This window comes from Sarcophilus harrisii, chromosome 6, assembly GCF_902635505.1.
Source record: "Sarcophilus harrisii chromosome 6, mSarHar1.11, whole genome shotgun sequence".
NCBI classification, from domain to species: domain Eukaryota; kingdom Metazoa; phylum Chordata; class Mammalia; order Dasyuromorphia; family Dasyuridae; genus Sarcophilus; species Sarcophilus harrisii.
In genome coordinates this window covers 251,686,907-251,702,320 of record NC_045431.1, presented here as the reverse complement: position 1 = coordinate 251,702,320, position 15,414 = coordinate 251,686,907, and the positions used below count along the sequence as shown (strand labels likewise).

General features: G+C 31.8%; 2 protein-coding genes across 2 annotated transcripts; both read left to right on the top strand.

Moving 5' to 3' along the window:
* The first annotated feature begins 437 nt into the window (after positions 1 to 437).
* On the top strand, positions 438 to 1,537 carry LOC100915111 (olfactory receptor 10AG1-like). Its single transcript, XM_031941865.1, has one exon. The coding sequence runs from the start codon at positions 470 to 472 to the stop codon at positions 1,403 to 1,405; it is 936 nt and encodes a 311-aa protein (XP_031797725.1). The 5' UTR covers positions 438 to 469; the 3' UTR covers positions 1,406 to 1,537.
* A 10,240-nt stretch (positions 1,538 to 11,777) lies between these two features.
* On the top strand, positions 11,778 to 12,701 carry LOC100918497 (olfactory receptor 4P4-like). The gene has a single exon (XM_012552659.1). It carries the CDS (start codon positions 11,778 to 11,780, stop codon positions 12,699 to 12,701), a length of 924 nt encoding a protein of 307 aa, XP_012408113.1.
* Positions 12,702 to 15,414: the final 2,713 nt, after the last annotated feature.

Below are 15,414 nucleotides of genomic sequence, written 5' to 3'. Positions count from 1 at the left end.
TCCCATGTTATTGATAATCATTTGTATGGGATTTTCATATGGCATAATAATATTCTGTGACATTTTTGTAATTCAAATTTATGGTTCAATCACTACTTGGTGAGCACTTTATTTTCCTTGATAGTTCTGAGCTAAAAACATAACACAATACTTGCCTAAAGTAGTTTAATAAAGATAGGATGTTTTTCTCTGTCTTTCACTTCATGCATTCATGGAAGTGTTTCTAAGACAAAGTATATAGACACACCACTCATACTTTTCATGCATGATATATTTATTGTCATTATATTTTCACCAATTCATCAATGGTGAATTAATGCTCCTTTTCTGAAACTCCTAGCATACTTAAAATATAGCATAGAAAACTATAAGTGAAAAAATAACCTTATAAATCACCGAATACAACCCTGTTATTTTTACAGATGCAGTGATTTTCTTGTCTTGTATTCATTATTTTCATTCATGGACAATGAAGAAAGACATGGGAGGAACAAATCTCACAATTGTGATGGAATTCATTCTCTTGGGATTTTCTGATCTTCCTAGACTTGAGGGTTTTCTTTTTGTGTTATTCTTGATCATTTACATGAGTATTCTGATTGGAAATGGTCTTATTATTTTAATTACCAAGACTGATCCCACTCTGCAAACACCTATGTATTTTTTCATTGGAAATTTGTCCTTCTTAGAAATCTGTTATACATCAGTAACTATACCGAGACTGCTTTCAAACCTTTGGAGCCAGAGAAGAAATATTTCTTACCTTGCTTGTGCTATACAACTCACTGCCTTTCTTATTATGGGAGCCACAGAGTGTTTCCTATTAGCTGTGATGGCCTATGATCGTTATGTGGCCATCTGTAAGCCACTACACTATCCTGTCATCATGAGTCACAATACATGTATCAAGCTGGTGGTTGGTTCCTGGATTAGTGGGATTCCACTTCAAATAGGCCAGACATATCAGATTTTTTCTTTGCCCTTGTGTGGTTCTAACAAACTTAATCACGTGTTCTGTGACATCCCACCATTACTGAAATTGGCATGTGGAGACACATCTGTAAATGAGTTTTCTGTCTATGCTGATGTCTTGATCTTAGCCATGATTCCCTTCCTATTGATACTATGGTCATATGGCAAAATCATTAATACAATCCTAAAAATGCCATCAGCCACTGGAAGATCCAAAGCATTCTCTACATGTTCCTCTCACCTGATCGTTGTAGGCTTATTCTTTGGCTCAGCTATCATCACATATTTGCGACCCAAATCCATTCATTCAGCTGAAGCAGATAAAGTTCTCTCTCTTTTCTATACTATTGTGACTCCCATGTTTAACCCCATGATATACAGTCTGAGAAACAAAGACGTCATTGTGGCACTGAAGAAATTATTATCTAAGTGATTACAATAAAGTTGTAAATAATAGAATTTCTAAAGCTTAGTTTTATCTCCATTGTTACATAATTATTACACAAATTTTATTTCAGTTCTCTCTCCTACCTAAAACTTAAATGGCTCCTATCTGGAAACAAAACTTTTTGGAAAAGAGAGGAATGGATATCTGGATATGGAACTGGCAGAACTACAAAAAACAGAACCATGATCTGAATGAACAAATCTAGAGTTTAGGGCAGTGGGTGGTGTAGCTAACCCTGGAGTCAGGAGGACCTGAGGTAAAATTTAGGTCCAGATATTTGACATTTACTAACATTGTGACCCTGTGCAAGTCATTTCACTCCAATTGCCTTAATAAAAAATCCCAACCAAACAATGCAATCATGTAGTCAAGAATGTAAATCTGACTAGTTTGGCTTTTCTACTGACCCAAGTATGCTTTCCATTTTTCCAAATCTCTAAAGTACTAGTAACTAACATTTATACAGAACTTGAATGATTTCAAAGGTACTATTGTTAATTCTCTTTAGCAAATAAAGCAACTGAGGCTGGCAAAAATTAAAATGAAATCTGGTAAAAGTCTGAGGAAACATTTGAACACAGTCCTTCTTGACACCACATCCCTGAGGTGACAAAGTAGACTGTAAAAAGTTTATTTAAAAATATTGTCCATTCACCTTTATAGAAGGTTAGAAACTTTTATTTCTCAGTGTTAGAGAAACATGAAAATGTCTTATGAGTAATGATGGAACTTACTGGAATGTAAGACAATCACATTTTGAGTTTCTTTTGTTCTTTTCCCTTTTGGGAAGATTTCAAAGCATTAATACGATACTATAAGTACTTGGGAAAATACAAGGTTCTTAAAGATGGAAAGTTACATTCACCCTATGTTGAAAATCAATAGGAGTTGTATCAATTTATGGGCTACTATAATTCCTTTATGTGTTTGATTTCTGTAGAATAAAATAAACTTACACTTTGATATTTTGAGCTGTTTGAATATTTCTTCAAGCTTTTCACCTACAGCTTATAAAAATGAGATTCCCAGAGTAACTGAAAGAAAAGGTATATAAATATGAAATTCCTAGAAATACCTAAAAATGTCTATAAAATGAACCAAAGAAGCTGATTTATATAACTTGGGCTAAGGTGATGTATAAAATCCTCAACTTGGCATTTAAAGCCCTAGAAAAATCAAACATCTTGAACTTTTCTCATCTTCTTTCATATTTCTCCTTTTTATTCTAATCAAACTTTTTCCCTGTGTAACTCTAACTTCTGTTTGTTTGCACAGACTGTTTATACTGCTAGTATTTATACTAGTTTTCTCAAAGCTTCAGCTTATATTCAGTCTCTTATACAAAGACATTCATAAAACCTAATTAAAAGTGCTCTTTCCTTCTGTAGATATACACTTACAGATATTTGTACACACATACATATAAATGTACACATATATGGGTGTGTGTGTGTGTAAATGTCTATGTAAAATGTATATGTTTACCCACCAGTACCAGATCTGGCATGGATGAAGATCTAGCAAAAGAGATTGAGAATATACAGTAAGACAGGAAAATAAGCAAAATAAAACTGTTTCATGAAAAACTAAAGAGAAAATAGTGATCAATGATGTTAAAGACTACAAAAAAAGATTAGGTAGAAAAAGAATTGGGGGAAAAGTCATTAGATTTGATAATCAAGAGATCCTTGGTCAATTAAAAAAAAAAACAATCAAAGGAAGATTATTTTGCATGATGAAAAAAATAGTCATGACTTTAAGCATCATGGGAATAACCAAAACTCCCATACTGCCTAAAGTCATGACCATTTTTAATTCATGCTTAAAAAATATCAACCAATAGACTAGAAGATATTGAAAACACTTGAAAGCAAGAGAATAATAGAGGGTATAATCAGAAGGAGAAGAGATCTCTAGTGCATATAGAAAGAAGTTTGTCATATCCTTGATACGAAATTTCCTCTTCTTGTTTTTAACTTTTTAACGAATTATGAAGGTTACCAGCTGGAAGTTTAATGTATTAAAGTTTTGAGGACAGAGGGAAAAACCTTAGAAAAACTATTGTAATTAGCCTTGCAATGAAATTAGGGAAGTTTAAAAAATGAAATAAAATGAAATAAATTTAGCATATGATTGTTATGAAATTACAATAAACAAATCCAGTTAGGAGAAACTCATAAGGCATAACAAAGTACAATATAAGAAGCTGGGATTTAAACCAAAATCATATAGTATCAACAACAGGCACATTTATAAGGACAAAAATAATACTTCAAGGTCACTGACTACAGCTACAACATGACACTATTAAGACACTCTTCTTACCAATGGCAGAGAGCTTCCTGACCTATCTCTTTCTTTTTTCTGGTGTTTCTAGCCTGAAATGGTTATAATAACAATTTCCTTAAATATTAAATGTCGACTGTGACTAAACAAGCTAAGTAATGTGAGATTAGATTGCTTTGTACTTGCTTTCTTGTAAATTGGAGCCATTATTCACTAATGAATGTGACTTCTTTTATTATTTGTTTCTTTGTATTTGTAAACATGCTGAAATTTAGGAATAAGAAACTTTTATTTCATTTCTTTTTCAATTTCCATGACATTTACAGATTAATTCAAACATTTTGTAAATTAAAATTATTCAAAGTACTCATTGCAATCTGTTTATTTACTAATGATCTATAAACCTGAAAAAAGCTAACTTTTTCCTCTTTGCATCCACAGAACTTAGTACAAAGCCTTGCACATAGTAGGCATTTAATCAATGCTAATTGATTAAATCAAGTCCTCATAACAAGTACACCTCTAACAAGGAATATTCTAAAGCCTTCTTTAATGATTCTTGAAATGATTCATGAGGGGCAGCTAGGTAGCACAGTGGACAGAGCACCAGCCATGAAGTCAGGAGGACCTGAGTTAAAAACTATCCTGATATTCTAGAACCAGAGGGTAAAATAGAAATTGAAAAAATCTACTAATTACCTCCTGAAAGGGATCCCAAAATGAAAACTCCCAGGAATACTGTAACCAAATTCTAGAACTCTCAGATAAAGGAGAAAATGTTACAAGCATCCAGAAAGAAACAATTCAATTATACTGGAGCCATCAGGATAACACAAGACTTAGCAGCTTCTGCAGTAAAGGACAGAGGGATTTGGAATATGATATTCTAAAGATCTATGAGCTAGAATTACAAACAAGAATCATCAATCCAGCAAAACAAAGAATAATCCTTCAGAAGGAAAAGTGAACATTCAATGAAATAGAGAATTTTCAAACATTAGTGATGAAAAGGCCAGAGATAAAAGGAAAAATCTGATTTTTAAACACAGAACCCCCCCCAAAAAAATAAGGAGGTAATCAGGAAAGTGATATCCTAAGAGACTTAATTACATTTATCTCTTTACTTTCCTACATAATACTTGATGATGATGATACTTGTAAGTTAGAACTTTCTCATTATTATGGTAGTTTGAAGGAATGTGTATAAACTGAGGGCACAGGTGTGAGTTGACTATAAAGGAATAATATATTTTTTTGTTTTTTTCTTTATTATAGCTTTTTATTTACAAGATATATGCATGGGTAATTTTTCAGCAATGACACTTGCAAAACCTTTTGTTCCAACTTTCCCCCTTCTCCCCCAACCCCCAAGTGGCAGGTTGACCAATACATGTTAAATATGTTAAAGTTTAAGTTAAATACAATATATGTATACGTGAGGGATAATATCTTTTAAAAATGAAATTAATTGGAGAGAGAAATGTACTGGGGAAAAGGGTAAGGGAGAAGTGGAATAGTTTTAATTATGTCATACAAAAGAGAAGAAAAAGCTTTTACATTTGGGGGGAACAGAAGGAGAGAAGAGGGTGAATGAGTGAACCTTTCGTTAGAATTGGTTTAAAGAGGAAATAACACACACTCAATATGGGTATAGAAAACTATCTTTCCTTGCAGGATAATTGGAAAGAAATGAGATATGAGAAGTAGAAGAGTGATAAAAGAGAGGCTGTATTGGTCAATAGCAAAACACTTTTGAGGATGGGCAGGTTGAAAGGAGAGATAATAGAATAAAGGGGGAAAATAGAGTTAGTAATACTAATTGTAAAAATAATTTTGAAACAATCTTCTCTGATAAGATCTTATTTCTCAAGCACAGAGGGAAGTGGGTCAAATTTATAAAAAGTAAGACATGCCCCAATTGATAAATGATCAAAAAAGTATGAACTATGCTTAAAGGGTTATAAATTCATAGAAATCCTTTGACCTAATAACACCATTATTAGGCATGAGATTTTTAAAATGGTTGGGAAGGAAAAAGACCGATATGTACACAAATGTTTGTAACAGAGCTCTCTTGTCAAGGCAAAAAATAATAGGAAATTGAGGGGATGCCCATCATTTGGGAAATAGCTAAATGGATTATGGTGAATGATTGTTGTGGAATATTGTTTTCTTATGGGAAGTGATGAGGAGAATGCTCTTGAAAAAACAAAACAAAACAAAACAAAACAAAAATAGAACATACTCCATGAACTCAAGTAAAGTGAAATGAATACTAATATTCTGAGATGACAAGCTAAAAAGGTCTTTACAGTATAATGATATATGTGTAAATGTATATATTTATGTATATGCATGTATTTATATACAGACATAACCAGAGAAGAAACTGTCAGAATACTCTCTCTGTCTCTGTCTCTTTAAATTTTATTTTTCAATTTTTTTATTGAAGTAGGAAATCTATGTTTTCTTTTATAAACATGACTTATATGGAAATCTTTTTGCATAACTTCACACATGGTGAGGAGGTGGGGATAGAAGATAATTCAAAAGTTTTAAAAAAAACAAATGTAGACAAATGTAACTGGAAAAATAGTCAATAAATAAGTAAGTCTAAAAAGAATTTTTAAAAATCCCTCTCATAATACGACAAAATTACACCAAATTCAAATTCAGAAAATATAATGGCTGCAAATGATTTTAATAATCCCCTTCAACAAAATACATGTAGATCAAAAGTTTAGCAAGAATTCCTGAAAAAAAACAAGAGTTAAAAAATCTAGTTATTTTTAAAATAAAGCAAATGAGGCCATTAGAGGGAAAATAACAATAAATAAATAAAATGACATAGAAGAATGGTTTGAAAAGATAATTAACATATTGGAATAAGAGATAAAAAATTTCATCCAGGAAATTAACTCCTTTAAAATTTGAATTGATCAAATAGGAACTAATAACTCCATAAGGCAACAAGATATGTTAAACTAAACAAACAATAAAAACTCATAACAAAATGTTTATTTTACAAAACCAGATTAAGTAAATATATTTTTTAGAATAATCAAAGTATCTGAAGGCCACATCAAAAATATGATTCTAGTCATAGTATTTCAATAAATTATAACAGAAATCTGCCAAGATCTCAGAACCAGACAACAAATTAAGTTATTTATCATTGATTTTATGGGCTACATTCCAAAAGTTTTATTAACAAGGTTATAATTTTCTTTGATAGATGCTATATTTTTGTTTTATTGCAAAGCCTAATTTGTGACTAAGTCCAAAATCCTCTGGGAAATCATCCCTATGGTTTATCACATCCCTTTAAATTTAAAGCCTTCTCAGTTAACCTTTTCTTGATTGAAATGTTAACTCCAGATTCAGTAGCTTCAGACATCTTTTTTTTTTTTTTTTTTTTTTTTTACCACTGTCTTGACCTTGACTCAGCAAGAAAATTCTTGAATTTCAGTCACTAGTCTTCACTACCTTTCTCCTGAAGGAGAGTTAGCATTTAAATGATGCACTTCTCCTAATGGAAGAGTCATTGTGATACAATAGAGGGTGTCTTGGGACACTACATTAATCCATATTTGCAGGACTGTCTATCCAGGCAGCAGTCCAGGTTTTCAGAAATCTGATTTTTTTTTAAATGAGAGAATAGCATGCAAATATCAAGTAGATCTTTGAACTGGAGAAAATGTAAGTATCATTACCCCCTATTTAGTACTTCTAGTTATTGGGTTCAGTCTTGTATTGCCCCACTATAATCCCTGATGTTAATATCAATTTATCTTCCAGATCACCCACTTCCTGCCACGTTCTCCCTTTGTTCTTTCTTTGTTTACCCATCATCTATGATAATTGGTGTTAAAGTATTTAAAGAGTCAGTAGAGGAAGACCATAGAAAGAGAAGTGGGTCAGCATCTAGAATATTTGATTTTGAATCACAATAATTTCATCTCTCTCAAAATCGAAGTCTATCATTATATAACTTCAACATATTTAATAGGGTTGTTGACTTGAATTAGATAGAATGAAACTTTTTTTTTTTAAATAAAGGTGCTAAGTCATTCTCCTCTAACATCTCTGTCAACTTCCATTACACTTAGGTGGGAACAGAAAAAAGTCATAAATGAAATCAGCCTTAGATTAATTGCTTTGAAGAATTTAGCAATGTATCAGCTCCTGTCTTTATCTTTTTTTCATGTCATAAAATCCTTTGGGAATAGGATAAAACTTGGGGATCCCTTGCAAAGAAAGAATGGATTCATTAAAAATATAAATAAATATAATATTTACAGGAAATACACAATTTCCTTTAGAAGTTAGTGTAAGTTAAAAAAAAAAAAAAGACCATTTTTTCCCACCCACATTTTCAGATTTTTGAACTCTCTTTTTGGATTGGATAAGATGAAATATTTTGGGGGTTTATGAACCTAAATTTAAGAGGTAGTATGTCAAAAGGAACATTGTATTTTTTTCTAAGTTAAGCCCATATCTAATTGAGGTCTCTTAGAAGGGTTGACAGTGATTTGAAACTCTGGAGAGAACTGATAGCAGCTGTGAGTCATTTTTCCCCTAAGGAAATATATACATACTCATATGTATATATAATATACACATACACACATATCTGTGTATGTATATATATATATATATATGTGTATGTGTGTATATACATATATATATGAGGTAGAATATAAATATATGCATATATGTATATGTATTGTATATATGTATACATATGTATTATACATTATAGAGATTTATTCCTTTTTAGTGACTCTGGGTCTTCTTCCAGAAATATAATCACAAGGTGAAAGGAATTCTATTGTAACCATGTCTCAAGCACTGAATAAGACAATGAGTCACTTCTCTGACTTTTCCAGGGCCAGCATAGGTGTCTCCTTGCCTAAATTATGTGCTTAATTTGACAAATATTTGTTAATTACTTAAATCTTCTGCAAGGCATGTTACAAGGTATTGGGCATAGACATATTATAAAAAAAAGTCTGCCCCGTTTGTTGGATTTTACAATTACAAGTTGAGAGACAAGCTAAAACAATTCATTTTAAAAAGCACTGGGCACATAGGGGTGATAGCAAATTCCACTAGTCAGTACTGATATATGAAAACCAAAAATACAGAATTTACATTTTGTTTTCCAATCTTTTCTCACAAATTAAAAAAAAATCCACTAATACACACTCTCTGCAAATTCCAAAGTAGCAGTTATATGTCTATTTATAATCTTCAAGAATTTTTGGTTTACCAAGAGTGATATTTAATTGTAGTGGACTAGGTTCAAGTCAGACACTTTGCTTTCAAATATTGGCCCTTCCACTTACTACCTCTGTGATTTTGGATTAAAAAAATTGTGCCTCAGTTTCCTGAATGTAAATTTCTTCCCTTTTGCTAGATCAAATCTAGTTTCACTCATCTTTCTGATAAGTCTGTTCCTCTAATTCTAAATTATATTCCCTTTTCTAGACAGCCAACATGTGTGGAATAATGATGAACTTTCTGTTCTCTACCAACTATGCAACATCACCTCTCAGTATAGTATTAGAATTATATATCATAAGATACATAAAAAGGTGAATTATGTATCATAATAAGTATTAGGAATGTAATAGTACTATGATACTCTGCCTTTGTCAGACAGCTGGAACAGTGTATTCCAAATTACTTTTAGTGTTGACCAAATTTAGAAGTGGGTATAGACAACCTGGAAAGCATCCAGAGAACATTAGTAAGAAGGATGTAGTACCTCAGTAATGGACTATAAAAGGACAGATTAAATGAACTAAACTTATTTATCTAAGAGATCAAGCTTGAGGGGAAAATAATACTTCTCTTTTGATTTATTTTTCCATTTGATCCAAGGGCTAAGTAATTCAAGTAATAATGAAGGAAAGTTGCAAAGATGCTGTTTTAAGCACAATTAACCTTCATAATAATTAGTAACCTGTCTATGAACATCCTAGAAAATAGGTTGTCTTAGAAAATAATGCATTCCCACTCATTTAAAAAAAAATTTCTAAAAGTCTGTTTAACTACATTATGATATGGAATACATCAGAGAGCAACTCTTTCAAGTTCCAAGTTAGTATATATAGTCTCTGAGACCTTGCAGTTCTGATTCTATGACTCATGAAGAATAGGATTCCCACTAAGGATATTGATGTTGATGAAATATAGTATCTGCACTAATAAGTATATTACAAAATAGGGTGTAAGAGTTTCATGGAGAAAAAGTTGAACTTTGAGCTCAACTGAACTGAATAGTAGAATAGTAGAAAATGACTATATATAAATACCAAATGTTCCCTGCAAGTATTATCCCATTTCCCGTACTGAACTTCCCCCTGAAGTAGGAACTGATGATATCTTTTTTTATCGGTAAATGAACTGAGGTGGAGAAATGATACAATAATAGTCCATGTGTAATCAGATAGTGAGCTCTAGAGAGAGGATTCAAGACTAAGTGTCTCCTCAGGACAAATCCAAGACATTTTCATTTATGAAACATTTTGAAAAGAAGGAAAATTCTGTTGGAATGAATTGAACTTTTTCTATATGAATTTTGTCTATATGTACATTCTATTAATACATTAATATTTTTCCATCCATCTCCCTTTCTCTACTTCTTTCTCTCCTTTTCTCTATTTTTCTGCATTAACAAGTCTTGTATCATTCATTATCTACCTCTGAAAATTTATTTTGTAGGTGTCTTTACTGGAATTAATACATAAAAAAGTTCTGGATAAAATGTGACAAACTCAAGATGTAAAAGAAAAAAAAATCACAGAAAATATGGATAACATGGAGCTGGCCATCAAATCCACTATATCTAGGTAGTCTTTTACAGTGAAAGAAACAAAATGGAGAAATTTAGCACTAGGTGAACTAAAAGGATAGGCATACATACCGAGCCAAAGAAGGCGTGACAAATAGAATGAAGAGATGTGGAATTAAAAAAAAAAGAAAATAATCAATTCTGTCTGCTAAGATGACTCAATCTCATGACATAAAGTTGACCCAAATTTGGTTCTCATGCTTCACCTCAAATTTTCTACAAATTTAACGACCACCCTTCCCCACAGAGTTCCCCAAATTTTCACTAAATATTTTTGTCCTGAAATATCTAGAGCCTTCACCCCTGTGTTTGTTCTCTTCATTGGCATTCCTAACATCATGATGATTTTGAATGTAACTCTCTTTCAGTAATGTAAAGAACATCTTTAAAATAGATTTGGAGATAGGTTAACAGGCTTTTCATAAAAAAAAAATTCATCATTTTGTAATTTACTATATTATTTGACATTCTTTATTCTCTTTACTTGTTTTTGTTTAATTTTGTTTATATTGTTTATTTCTTGAAAATCTTTAATATCCTCTTTAAACATTCTAGTTATCTCTGTTAGAGAGTTTGTTATAGCAAATAATGTTTTCTTAATTATTTATTTTGGATCATGTTTTGCTAGTTTTTAGATATCATGTATCAAATAGAAAATTAATATTTAATCTTCACAAACTTTATTCTCTAAATAGTTATTACATTTGAGAACATTGCCATTTACTAAATAGGATATGTTTATATTTATAGGATATTAAGAATATCTTTCGTTGTTCTTTTATTTGCTCTTTTTGCTCATTTGGTATACTGAGTGATTGAATCAAGTCAATTTCAAGAGTATCTGGTCCAAGAAAAAAGTATCTCATAAAGAATTTACATCCTCTTTTAATAAACATTTAGGATGCTATCCCATCTTATAAGGGTATTTTGCACTTTTGAAATGAATGTATAAATGGATTGTAATTATGAGTAGGGAAACAGCATTTAAAAAAATATTTCCCATGAGCTGAGTGAAATTATAACAAAGCAGGATCTTCCAATTTGAAGGTTTATGCCATAAACAAGGCTATTAAAACAGATGGATTTTCTATGATGATCTGAATCTTGGTTTTCATGCATCAGGAACTGCCAAATTCAATCTAGAGAAAACACCATTATCTACATAATTTCAGGTGAATTAAGATTTTCCTGAATAATCAACAATCTAAATACATGGAAATTCAGAATAATGTCACTGAATTTATATTCTTGGGACTTTTGATGAACACAGAGATGAAGATAATGAGTTGTATGCTATTTATGATCTGTTATTTTGTGATATTTTTAGGGAATTTCATCATTTTTATTACAATTACATGTAGTCACTTGATCCATCAGCCCATGTACTATTTTCTATGCCACTTATCCCTCATGGATCTGGCCTATACTTCTACCATAATTCCCAGACTGATAAGAGACTTAGCTGCCAAGAGAAAAAACATCTCCTTTAATAGTTGTATGACCCAACTCTTTACTGGTCACTTTCTGGGTGGAGTGGAGATGCTCATTTTAGTGTCCATGGCCTTTGATCGGTATGTTGCTATCTGCAAACCTTTGCATTACTTGGTCATTATCACCCGCCAGAGATGTAATATGTTGATCTTGCTTGCCTGGGGAGTGGCTTTTTGGCATTCTCTTGCCCAAATGCTTATGGTCCTTAAGTTGCCTTTCTGTGGTTCTAATCAGATAGATCATTATATATGTGATGTGAAACCTCTCCTAAAACTGGTTTGTGCAGATACATATGTTGCTAGTATGTTAGTAATTGCCAATTCTGGGATGGTTGCTTTGGCAACCTTTCTGGTTTTATTGGCATCTTATATTGTCATATTATATAATCTTAGAAAGCTCTCACCTGAGGGTCGTCGCAAAGCTCTCTCTACTTGTAGTTCCCATGTTATGGTTGTGATCTTGTTTTTTGTGCCCTGTATTGCAATCTATGTTCCACCTCCCAATATCCACATCAATGATAAAGAAATAACAATGTTTTATGCTGTAATCACACCCCTGCTGAACCCTCTCATCTACACATTTCGAAATACAGAGATGAAAAATGCCATGTGGAAAATGTGGAACCAAAAGAGATCTTCCAATTAAAATATATTCTATATTTTAAAGTGTACATATACACAGGTATATGTACACACGCATATGTGCATACATATGTGTACATGCATGTATCCATATGTGAATGAATTTACTTACATATATGCATTCAATTTCATCTTTTGGTAAATATGTAACTACCCAAATGACCATTTTTGCAAACTCAAGCATAAATTAAATCTTTATATGCTCTTTAATTCCAGATGGAAAGTAGGGATCCTGCTTGGAGAAATTTTCTTTATATGTAGTAAATAATAAATATGTTAAATGATTTACAACTAAATGACTGAGAGTCTGAGAATCTTTATTTGTGTTCTTCTTGGCCCCAAGAGAGGCCAAATCTTGGAGGAAATTCTCAAATCTGTATTTGATGCTCACTCATTAACTCTTGTTAGTTTTCTCCTGATTACTTCTTCTACTAACTTTACATCTAATAAATCTAGGAGGAAATTCTCATATACCTGCTCTGAGATGTCTATTTGCTCATGAATTCAAAAGTAAATTTCTATCTGATTAGATTTTCTTAAGAAATAGATAAATATTTAAATTTCTTAAATATTAAGAAATATTTATCACGAAATAAATACACCAAATTTATATTACAGAGACAATCTAAAGTTAACTTACCATTGTTTGCCCAATCTAATTATCTATTTTCAAAAAAAAAATAGAGGGACTTAGAGCTGACATCCTATGCTCATTTTAGCGTTAATGTTCCTGTCAACACAAAAGCAGATGGGGGAAAATACCAAAATCTTTGCTATTCTTTTGTTCTTTTAGAGTTGCTATATACATTTCCAACTCTGCACTAAATTAGAATTCCCTTGCCACCTCATCTATTGAGGTAATAGTGTTAGTATGGATTTATCTTGAATTGAATCAGTTCAAATTAAGAAGACTCCACCTCCTGCCCAATCAGATATCTTTCTTGGGTCATTGTATCTTAGATATAGGTCTAGAACATACCTTAGAGGCCATATGATCTTGTCACTTAATTTTGCAGATGAGAAAATCTGTAGTTTTAGTTAAGTGAATTGTCTTAAATTATAAAAGTAGTAAGTGTATAAAGCAGGATTAAATAAAAAAACAACTATATGCTTTTTTCTTTTGTTAAATATTTTTCAATTATCTGTAAATGTTTTGAGATCAATAAAAGAAATTAGTTTCAATTCTTTCCCTCTCTTCTACTTTTTGAGAAGACAGGCATATGATATAGAATCTACATGTGAATTCATGCAAAACATGTTTCCACATTAGCCATGCTATAAACACACACATACACACACACACACACACACACACACACACACACACACAGCTTTAAAATAAGGCATATTTCCATTTGTACTCAGGGTTAATCAGTTCTCTTTCTGCATTTGGAGAGAATTTTTCATCATGGGTATAAGGCTTTATTTTAACTAAGATCTTTCTGATTCAAAGTCCAATTCTACAATGATGAGTACAATGGCTCTAAGGAATAATTATGCCTGTAATTTAGAATAATAGCACCAAAAGGACAAGTGTTATTTATCTTCCTATAATTTTTACACATGATCTCAAAAATAAAAGGAAAAAAATACGCATATACCTATACATATATATATATATATATATATATACATACATCTATATCTATATATCTATATCTAACTATACACCTATGTATGTGCATATATGCATCTGTCAGAATATATATGTATCATGCAGACTTTAGTTTTATTGTTTCTTTCTTGCTTAGTCTGCTTGCTACCAGTATATTATGAACACATCCCAAATCTTGGACTTCCCAGATTATGGTCAAACATTCTGCACTGACTCCTCTACAACTGCTACTTCCAGACCAAACAACATTCTTCAATATCTACATTAGCAGTTATTCCCAAGAAAGGGATTACTTATATACTGCCTTTCAAAAAAATCTAAGTTGTCCTTCATGATCTTCTGAAGTGTGAAGAACTGCTTTTATTTAACTCAGGAATAGATTTCCCAAAAATGTCTCTTTTATATTCACTTTCATCTTATAATCAATTTATCCCCCATCCTGATTTCAGAAACAACTGCCTATGGTTATGCTTATCTGAAAAAGACTGAATCTTGTGAGTCAATTGTGACATAAGAAAGGTATGACTGGGCAGAAATGCATTCATATGCATGACATAACCTATTTATACCTATGAAGTATCAGTTCAGAAATCTTATGCAACATTTACTTTTCATTTAAGTCAATTTTTGGTGTAGATAATTATTGGAAAAAATACATGGAAAGATACTTAAAAGAAGGTGACATGAGTTGAGTCTTAAAAGTATTTAAAGACTAAAAAGGATTGAAGTGAAGAGATAACATTTCAGGTAGAATGATAGGCTATATAAAGACACAAAAGTAGAAGACATAAAAATTCATGTAGGGAATAGTAAATTGGCCAGTTGACAGGAACATTAAGTGAGGGATACGAAATATCTAGGCAGGGGCAGCTAGGTGGTGCAATGAATAGGGAACCAGGCCTGAAAGCAGGAGGACTTGAGTTCAAATGTGACCTCAGGCACTTAGCACTTTCTAGCTGTGTGATCCTGGAAGGGTCACAACCCCAATTGCCTCAGCAAAAAAGGAAAAAAAAAAAGAAAGAAGGAAACATCTGGGTAACCTTTTGGCAAAGTTCATATGAAATGAAATTGTAAGTTAAGTATCAGTTCAAATTTTAGGAGT

Bases quoted from the DNA above. Each gene is read 5' to 3' on its own strand.
- LOC100915111 (XM_031941865.1), top strand. From the start codon at position 470: ATGAAGAAAGACATGGGAGGAACAAATCTCACAATTGTGATGGAATTC.
- LOC100918497 (XM_012552659.1), top strand. From the start codon at position 11,778: ATGGAAATTCAGAATAATGTCACTGAATTTATATTCTTGGGACTTTTG.